This window comes from Wolffia australiana, chromosome 13, assembly GCF_029677425.1.
Source record: "Wolffia australiana isolate 7733 chromosome 13, ASM2967742v1".
In the NCBI taxonomy this organism is placed as follows: Eukaryota; Viridiplantae; Streptophyta; class Magnoliopsida; order Alismatales; family Araceae; genus Wolffia; species Wolffia australiana.
In genome coordinates, this window is record NC_135847.1 from 9,627,680 (window position 1) to 9,637,982 (window position 10,303).

The 10,303-nt window shown below is 37.4% G+C and overlaps 1 protein-coding gene across 3 annotated transcripts in view; it reads right to left on the reverse strand.

Annotated features, from left to right (window-relative positions):
- Positions 1–2,680: 2,680 nt before the first annotated feature.
- Positions 2,681–10,303, reverse strand: part of LOC144711509 (ribulose-phosphate 3-epimerase, cytoplasmic isoform-like) — a 73,428-nt gene continuing 65,805 nt past the window's right edge. The window contains exons 1-8 of one of the 3 annotated variants that reach the window (XM_078585537.1): positions 6,861–7,150; positions 5,844–5,848; positions 4,820–4,882; positions 4,628–4,734; positions 4,452–4,549; positions 4,146–4,238; positions 4,013–4,054; positions 2,681–2,965 (exon numbers count right to left, since the gene is read on the reverse strand). In XM_078585537.1, coding sequence (XP_078441663.1) covers positions 2,810–2,965; positions 4,013–4,054; positions 4,146–4,238; positions 4,452–4,549; positions 4,628–4,734; positions 4,820–4,882; positions 5,844–5,848; positions 6,861–6,980 — 684 coding nt within the window. In that variant the 5' untranslated portion in view covers positions 6,981–7,150 and the 3' untranslated portion in view covers positions 2,681–2,809. Of the gene's footprint in view, positions 2,966–4,012; positions 4,055–4,145; positions 4,239–4,451; positions 4,550–4,627; positions 4,735–4,819; positions 4,883–5,807; positions 5,849–6,860; positions 7,151–10,303 lie in introns of those variants that run through there. The other 2 variants (XM_078585535.1, XM_078585536.1) reach the window with 2 other exon arrangements.

The window sequence follows — 10,303 nt, forward strand, 5'->3', positions numbered from 1 at the left end:
AATGATAACGAGAAAACCTTCAACATTAACTTTTTGCGACTAAATGGTTCAGAAATAAAAAATAAAAAGAAAAAGAAAGAAATGTTTTAGAAAAACAAAAGCAATTTAATCCATGTTGAGCCTCAATTCATCAACATGGATCCTTTTGAAATATCAATAATAGTTAGCAGCTTAATATTATCCTCAGATTTATTATGCTAGACCGCCAAATACTGTGTGTCCAAGATATCCACCATTGATATAATTAAAATATTATTTTATGATTTTTCATTTATTCAGAACACAAATATTCTTTTATGGTTTTCGATTTACACAGATGTACATACGAAATAAATTAATGGTGAAAGTGAAAGCTGCCTCACAGATATTTGATAATCAGTTATTGTGCTTAAACTTGTGACATCATTTGGGCCCTGAACACATACACCTTGCATGGAATCTCTAAAGAGAACCATAACTACAAGAAGAGTCAAACACAATATTTTTTTCTAAAAAAGCTGTATTTTCTGGTTATGTCTGAGTCATCATTTGCAGAAGAGGCATTCAAGTCAAGAGTAAACATCCGAAAGTCCCCATCTTTGGCTGCTTGGGACTAAACTTTCTAGTTTGGCCACTTGGGTCTAAACCTTCTACTTTGGCGCACTGAGTTATCATTTATAATATCTCAAAACCCAATGTATTAGTTTTTACTCCCCTACAACAGGAGCACTTTTAATCATCAATGTGACAATTATGACTACTGTGCTCTCAAGTTATTTGCATTTATCTTTTTCTAGTTTCATATATTTTTGAGTGATAGAGATAAACTTCACAGCTACCAGTTGATTGCACTTGTCATTATCCCTATGACTCTCTAATGATGAAAGTTAAATTATTCAAAGGCACGTTCTTCATGAATGCCGATGATATACGTATAAAGAAATATTTAGATAAAAAAGGTAACTCTTTGCAATCAATGGAGTGGTCTCCGATATCAAACAACCAGTATCCAATATGTGGATGAAATTGGGGTGGTTTAAGATACTGGATATCAGAGACTGAAAGGATATCAAAAATCCATCTGATATTGGATATTGTAGGCCTCGGGACATAGCGGCTGCCAGTACTGGATCTCAAATCCTGTAACAGATACTGAAATCCACTTTTCTGATATGAAATTTGTACCAAAAATTGGTATCTGGATACAGATACCAGTTTAAAAAACGACCGGTTACTGTCCCACATGGGACAAAAACAAAATTTACAATAGTATAATATTTTTCCTGAGTAAATTTGAACTTGAAAATTTTGTGTGCCCTAGCATTCGTGACTTGCAGATGTTTAAAGAGTTTATAATGGGTCCTGTGACCCTTGTTTAGGGGTCCATTTTATATTGCACCAAAGTAAGCGTGAAGTATTAAGTGTAATATTAATTGAAGATCTCTATGAACGAACAGATTGATATAACATACTATATTTATATCTCCAATAGTTTAGTTGCACATTATAAATTATTTTAAAATATATTTCTATTCATATGTCGGTAATCGAAAAAACCGATATCCGGCACTGATATCCAATATCGTCATCCCGCCCTTGAAAGAAAGCTGCCGATATTGGAACTGATAACAGTATCCGATAGCGGTACTGCAGCAATTGATATCTGTTATCCTCATTGAGTACCTGGGTATTGAATAGCCCAATTGTGAGATATGGTTCAGCATCCATCTCGATATCATCATCTGATATCAGGCTTGGCATGGGCTAACACTAATTCAATGTAAGGTTGTAAGATGTGGTATGGAAAAGTAACTCTAACCATGCAAAGCATGGATTATTTGAGTTAGAAGTTAAGGGTATGTGACAAGTAGGCTAATCTTAGTAATTTTATTGCCTTTTATGAGCATTTTTATCTTAGTCTCAGGATAATGAGAGCATGTAATTTAATATTTGTGTTTTTGGATTTCTGCCCAATTTTTTATAATGGTGAAAACCAAGGATAACCCAACCCTTTCTGGACAAAACCTGAGTTAAAAGCAATCCTAATTGATGTTGATGGTGTGATAATCACAAAAGATAGAAAATTTAATCTTGTATGGAAGAATTACCAGATAGCATTGTATCAGCTAAAGTTTTTTTTTGTTCGTAAATTAATGCATTCAAGAAAACATAGTTCTATCTCATAAAAAATGTATCATCGTTTAAAGAAAAGAGCATCATCTTGTAGCCTAACAGTAATCCCTTGTGAACCAACCATAAAATCTGTTGTAAAGATGACAAGATACTTGTAGCTTGATAAGATCCAATGTTCAATCAAAGGGACAAAAATAAGCTGGACGGAGAAGATGATAGGAAAAGCAATGGTACATTAACCCAGTACATCTTTTCTTTTACCTGAATTGATATGTATTATAAGAGGGAGAATGAAATGACCAAAATGCTCTTATCAGAAAATGAAATTTGAGGGCTTCTCAGCACTGGGTGCTGATGCAAAGAAACTCTGTTCTAAAAAAATGTGACATAATTTCTACTCATAAAAAGTATATTTTACACATGTTTTATTATAATCTCATCATATGTGTGCAAGTGCTAAATCTAAGATGAAACGGCATGCGGACTGATGAATGGAATCTTAGATGATTTTATACAATTTACGGGATAAAATGGCCTGCAGACGATATTCCCGCAGTAAGGTTCAACATTGCAGCAGTATACCACGACCCGTCACTTCAAGGCATCATTTTGGTTATAATGTGCATGCTATATAAAAGTAATACAAGTGGATAAGAGCACTAATGTTGTGAATTTAAGGTAATGAAGGAACATGCCCTCAAATGTTGTGCTGAACTGCTTCAACACTCTTTCTCAGAGTGGATATCACTTCGGCTGGGTCAGCTGCACTGAAAACTGAGCTCCCCGCAACTATGCAATTCGCTCCAGCTGATGCAGCCATATCAATGGTTGAAGGGCCCAATCCACCATCAACCTTCATCATTTTATTCAATCAAGTCAGAAAATTAAAGAGATATCGTATGAATTATGTCATCACCGGCATTTGATTCTTGATACTTAGCTTATACATGGGATGGTTGGAGATATCCAAATTTATGAGATCAAACAGACAAGAATTTTGTTTTGTGTGTTTGAAATAAGACAGGCAGTAAACAGGCAAGGGGTTGGAAAATAAAGGAACCATTTTTTAAGTGTTAAAGAACTGACAGACTTTCGATATAGAGGGATAAGAGGGATATGTATACATATATATATGCATATATATATATATATATATATATATATAGAGAGAGAGAGAGAGAGAGAGGAACAATGGTTACCGGCCTTGATCCATGCCTGAACCCAAAATGGGAGGATCACCCAGCTAATTCAACGGTTGTTTCCTGCCTCCTAGGGAACGGGTACAGCTCAAAGGAAATTAATTCAAAAAGAATAACTAAATACCCGTGATGGGGGTTGGGGACCCTAACATAGCCAAATAAAGGTTGGGAAAACAAACATATGCCGATTATCCCAGTCAAAATGAGTGGTCACTGTTAAGTTTGGGCAAGACGAAGGAGAATGAGAGACGAACGGAGAACAAAGGTTGGATGGCAAGGGAGAGCCTTCAACCCAGCCAGAGAAAAGTATCGGGCCAAACTCTGATCAATCACTTTATGCTAGACAGACCTTTAAATAGTCTAACTCTAACACAGAGATATATAAGTACGCTTAAAATAAGAAAAGCAAACTCCCCCTGATTTCTAACACCCACCTTTTATAGAAACGGGAATTCTCCACCGACAGTGAACATACACAAATCAAATCTAAATGAAGGTAGGAATGCTGATGTAGAGGTTGACCTTGCTTTGGGGAATTATCATCCATAAATTATTCTAAATTTGCTGATAGACATATTTTCTATTATGTTTCTCTAGACCAAGGGACCTAACAGGCATAAACAGCAGCATTTGAATAGAGAATTGAGAAATTAGGGTTTCAACAAAAAACTAGCAGTGCAAAGTGAAAGAATAGTTCGCACCTCTATAGTGAGAGAAGGGTACCTTTCCCTTAATCTGCATACCTGCTCAGCGCATAAGCAAGGGTCAGACACCAGAAACTGGTTCCTGAATTGAGAGTATTTTGGTAATAAATGAGAAATTTGGGCGACATGCCTTCTCCATCATCTCAGGCATGAATTTTTGTCCACCAAACCCGGGTTCCACAGTCATGACGAGCACTAGTTCTACTGGATTGGCATGTTCAACCTGTGATGAATGAAATGTTCAATAAAAATCACGATTTATTTTAAATCTTCTGAATAAAAATCTCCCCCATTTCTGCCCAAATGTATTCAAGGAACAGATTGTGCGCTCCTCTCACAATCTCTACTCTCTCGGTTGCCAACAATTATTAATGAAGACTAAAAAATCTCCACATGCTATCGCATTCTTTCAGAGTAAGTTAGGAACACAACATACCAAAGAAAAAACCTCTTCCACTGGAGTACTAGGCTTCAATGCCACACCAGGAAGCATTCCTTTCGACTTAATTTTTTGAATAAGTTCTTGCCAATTATCTGGAACATCACCATCTTAAATTAGGAGTTTCCGAATACAACCCACAACGAGACCATAACCAGGGTATAGATTTATACCTTTGGCCACCTCAATGTGAAATGTAAAACCTGACGCTCCAGCTTTGCCAAGCGGCTCGACATAATCAATAGGATTTGTGACCATCAGATGACAATCTAGATATGCGCTAAGAGAGAGAATAAAATGATTCCATGAGCCACAAATGATATCTATCATAAACAAGTGCCTACCGGTAAATAAGGAAAAATTACGTTGTATGCTTCCTCAGACTCTCAATTACAGGAGCTCCAATTGTCAAATTAGGAACGAAATGGCTGAAAATCAACGAAAGAGAAGATTAATTAGGCAAAAATATCAAAAAGAGCCTAAATTTCACATTCATAAGAATATTAAACGAGGATTACAGAGTAACAGAATATTAAAACGTGGATTACGGAACTACTGAATAAAAAAACCAGGATATTTAAATTTACACAACGGAAGAGAAATTGTCAAATACAATCAGGAAAACATTAGGATCATTCCGTTGCATTTCAAACAGTTCTAACATATTCCCAGGATATGATTCCATCAATCTGAAGCGATAAAATAAATGGACGGAAGTATATTATGCAGATTTTCTTCAAAAGGCGATTGAATCTTGAAATTTTGTGGATTCCTCTGTTGGACTAAACATAGCGATCGAATGGACATCAGGGACTACATTGAGAAAAGTTAAGATGATGTCTTAAAATCGGCCTACATGACCATTAAAGTTTATCAAAAATGATAATACCTGTTATGGCATCTCTTATACTGGGCCCTAATGTCTCTTACACTACTTCGTCTTCCCTTTCTTCACACTTGACGTTAAATTTACACATTTTGATCTCTTGGCATTGATTCAATTTCCAAATAAGTTTTTCAGTGCAGACGAAAGGCCACATTCATAATCCCAAAACATTGTGACATCGACTAAAAAGTGAATATTTATTTAATTTCTATAAGTTTTTCATGTCAAGGGAAAATCCAAAAATCACTAAAAATCCAAGAAGGATATGCACCAACTTTATTCATCATCATAACTATCCACACTGAATTTCGAATCATTCACCACAAAACAGTGTGACATTGACAAATAGAAAATAAACTTATCATCAAAATTAAAAAATACACACAAAATCCTCTAAGAAAGAAATAAGAGTCTTCATGGCACATAATGAGTTCTTAAAACATTATTGTAGCGTGATAAGGCATTACAAAATCGCCATGCTTCCACCGAGCCCTTTCACTTACCCGTCCTGCACAAAGTAACATAAACTCAATTACGAAAATGATGATGTAAGTCTAAAAAGAAGGGGAGTGATTGCTTCATAAAATGGAAATTGAACAACATCAAATGATATGACGTTGGTTTTGAGTTTTCTTTCATTACTGCCTACCTCAATGGTATAATTTTTTCAAGAAACGTTATAATTGCAAATAACTGTTTCAAAGACAATTTGGGTTTAAACCAACATCATATGTATACAAAGGGTTTTTGTCAAAATTAAATTTCTTTGCAAATGACATGTAATAAGACGATTCACTTAACGAATTATATAAAGCTTACTGAAGAGTTTTTGGAGAACGAAGCATCAGATCTAAAGGGGATCAGATTAAAATAGATAAAGGTGCATATTCAATTACGATTACCACATTAGAGATTGACAATTTTCACTGCTTCAATAACTACGAGGTAAAGTAAATTGAAAACGTAAAGGTCATATTTATCGTGGAAACTCAATTCCGAAGGCCTGGACTGAGGCTATGAAGTTCAAAAATATTAAGCATAAATCCAAAGTTGAATTATACTCCAAAATAAAGGCCACGGAATACAAAAAGCATAAATTTCACAAAGAGGTTTTCTAAAATTGTATGTTTGAGCAGGTCCAATCTCGTCTACTTATGGAAATGTGAATGAACACATCGTATCAATCGTCGATACCACAAACCGCGGCAGGAAAGTTATAAAAGACTGCAGTGCGGAGCCCAGAGTAGCAATCACTCATTCGACAGCAGAAGCTAATGCCAACGAAGATCTTTGAACTAGCAAAACTTTTCATTGCGCAAATTGATAGGAAGCTTCATAATTTGGGCGAAAAGTGTCATAATTCACGAAGAATCAGATCACAGGATGACAAAAAAAGAGCGACACAACGTGTTTCGAAATTGATTTACACGTTAGATAAGACTGAAAATCAAAAGAAAAATAGAACAGGATAAGCGCAAACAGAAAAATCAAACAGGAGACGGATTCCAATCAAAGCAGACCATGATATCCATATGCAGCCAATCCGCCCCGCTTCTCAGCATCCGCTCCGCCTCCGATGCAAGGTTTGCAAAGTCTGACGACAACATGGACGGCGCTATCTTCGCCTTCATCCCCGCCATCTCTCTCTCTCTCTCTCTCTCTCTCTCTCTCTCTCTCTCTCTCTCTCTCTCTCTCTCTCTCTCTCTCTCTCTCTCTTATGCTTCTATCCTCTCTCTCTCTCTCTCTCTCTCTCTCTTATGCTTCTATCCTCTCTCTCTCTCTCTCTCTCTCTCTCTCTCTCTCTCTTATGCTTCTATCCTCTCTCTCTCTCTCTCTCTCTCTCTCTCTCTCTCTCTTATGCTTCTATCCTCTCTCTCTCTCATCGCGCTGAGCAAAAAACTAAGAGTTTGGAGAGGCCTCTGCTTCCCATGGTCTGCGGGATCTCCATAAACTGCATTAACCTGCTCCTTACTGGGAAACGCATGCGTTTTCCGTTGCAAACAAGTACCAAAGAAATGTGCGCCTGCGGAACATTATACCTTAATTGTTCTCCTTGTCCATAGTTCCGGAGAGGGAGCGGCACGTCCGGGACGTGACGCCCCTGACGTGACGGGACGGATGACGATCCGAGACGAGAGGACGTGTAGAAACTTTCGTCACCATGACGGTTTGCAGCGTCCTTGTCACGTCCCCGTCACCGGACGACGTTACCGTCACGTGTGATGGGAAAAACAACCGTGCGGAGGAGAGAGAATTGGAGGGGCATATCTCCAATTATCTTTGGACGGCATCCTTTTGCGCGCGTGAATTAATGCAGGGTCTTTTCTGCAAAATGCCAAGAAATCTAGTTAGCAACACCACATGGCAAAATCTCGGCCGTCAAAAAGCTTAAGTCTAACGATGTTTAAGCTTTTTTGGTCATTTTTAAAAATCCGTCATGGCCCTCATCCGTTATCACCATCCCATCACATCACTCGCCGAGGCCCTCCATCACCGTCGTGTCACCGTCACGGCCCCCTACTTTCATCACCGTCACGTCATCCGTCATGTTGCCATCATCGTGACCTGTGACGTGACGGATGACGGCTGTCGTTCCCTAGTTCTGGATCATCCAAGACGTGGACCATGGACGGGATGGGACGAAGATCGTCCTGTCAGACGGCCGGATATTTCAAATTCGTCCAAACTGTCCCATCCAGGGAATCGTCCATTGAAGGAAAAAATTGTCCGCGTCCCGACTTTTCCAGTTTGGTCCCGTCCAGAGAAAAACCATCCCGTCCTTCGTGCCGAACGGAAAAAAATCATGTTTCAAAATTTTAGTATACTTTTCTACATTTTTAGGGAAATATGGAGGAGAGAGAAAGTGGAGGGACATATGTATAATTACTTTTGGACCATCAGTTTGCGCGCGCAACAAAAAAGTAGGGACTTTGATGCAAAATGTCAAAGAATTGATTAAGCAATGCCATGTGGCAAGATCTCAACAGTCGGAAGTGAATATGAGACCCATGGGCGGGATGGTTTTTTTGTCCCTGGACAAATTTCAGTCCCGGTTTTCATCCAATCTTGCGGACCAGACGATTTTTTCGTCCTGGGACAAAAAACTGTCCCGTCCACATCCCTGCACTATACAAGCCTGTACCAATGAAATGTGTGCCTGCGGATCATTATACCTTAACTGTTCTCATGGATAACGATATCGGATTCCAGTATTGGTACGGATTTTGAACTGGATGTCTAAAGAGTTGAATATCCAATATCAGTATCTGATATCAAATATCCATCCAGATATCATCTACTTATGTCTTAAGTGTTTGATAGTCGGATAACCAATATCCAATATCCAGATGAAATTGAGATGATTTCAGATGCCAGTATCGAATTTCGGATGGATATCGATATTGGGATGGTACTAGATGATGGTACCTAATGTCGGCAAATCATATCCGTAGCGTTTCTTCAGTATCTGGATAACCAGTATCTGTTTTTTTAGGGCACATAGACTCACATGGAATAAACAAAGAAAAAGTGGTATAAATAGTTATGAATCATAGTGCAAAAGTGCTTTGGGCTTCGAAAAACATGTTGATTGCATAGTTAACGAGTAAACTCAGTCAAAACCCATGTTACCGGACGAGGTATGAGTCCAGAAATTTCTTGTTTGATCATTAGCTTAATTAACTTAATTTCATTCAGCTTGATCAGCATAATTAAGTTGGATATTGATCAATTACCTTAACAATTTATTTAGATCATTAAAAAACAGAAGAATATGAATATCGCTTATTTTAATTATGTATTAAATTGTTAAACTTGTATTTCTTATGTATCCCATACTTAAATCTGATATCATCATCTACACCCTGAGTCAGGACCGCTAAGAGCACTGGATATTGGTGTCATAGCAATATACAGATATAAGTATAGCCTGATATTTCCCAGTTCCAATTTCTGATACAGCATTTGCCATGACATCATTAGCCGATATTGGGCTCTGGATGAGCAAACACTAGTCTTGAGGTTTGGATACTGATATCGGACATAATAAGTATTATACATAATGAATATTGATCATGTTTTGATAATATTTAATGTATAATACTTATTATATTCGCTTAATATATGTGCATTGACAATGGAGAAAATCCAAAATTAGGGTTTGATCATGGAGGACCAAAGATAGAATGTTCATGGTTGAGTCAACAAGGGACAAATTAGTCTGACCTAGGCCCATACATGTACACTTCATGCTCTTTCCTCTGCCTTCCACATGGATGCCATGAAGAGTACATGTGAGCCAACATAGAATAAATCCAGAAATATTATACAACTAGCTATGAACAAGTTGTTTTTATAAAATTTTCAGCATGGGACATGTTGCCTCATTCGATTTTTATATCCCATATCCATATATCTGATTCACTATCTGAGATCCGACATATGGTACTGATATCCACCATTGTAGCCTATATTTTCTAGAGTACTGCGTTCCATCCCATGTCCGATATCATCTTCCAAATCCATCCCGTGCTTCCAGATATTGGATATTGGATACCTGATAATCTGATCTTAGGTAAGGAGAGGGATCTCAGCGGGTAAAGTCTTCCCACATACCTAATCCTAATTTAAGATTTTATATTAAAACCCGCTTCCTAGAGAGAATACTTGGAAGGATTATAATTATCATCCCTGTAGACCTGTATATTCAAATAGTTTATTAGTTTGTTAAAAGAAAAAGGTTAATATTTATTGCTAAAAATGGGCGCTCCCTATAAAAACTATTTTCAACTGGTCCTGGGCCCATTATAAGATATTTTGGGAAAATGAGACAAGGATTTCTAAATATTTCCGTAAATACAAATAAAATGATAAGTATAAATTTAAACTCCCGGATTGAGAATTTCTAAATTTGAATCGAGGAGAATCTGCCACGTTGATATCAATCTTCGCTGAATCGGCAATC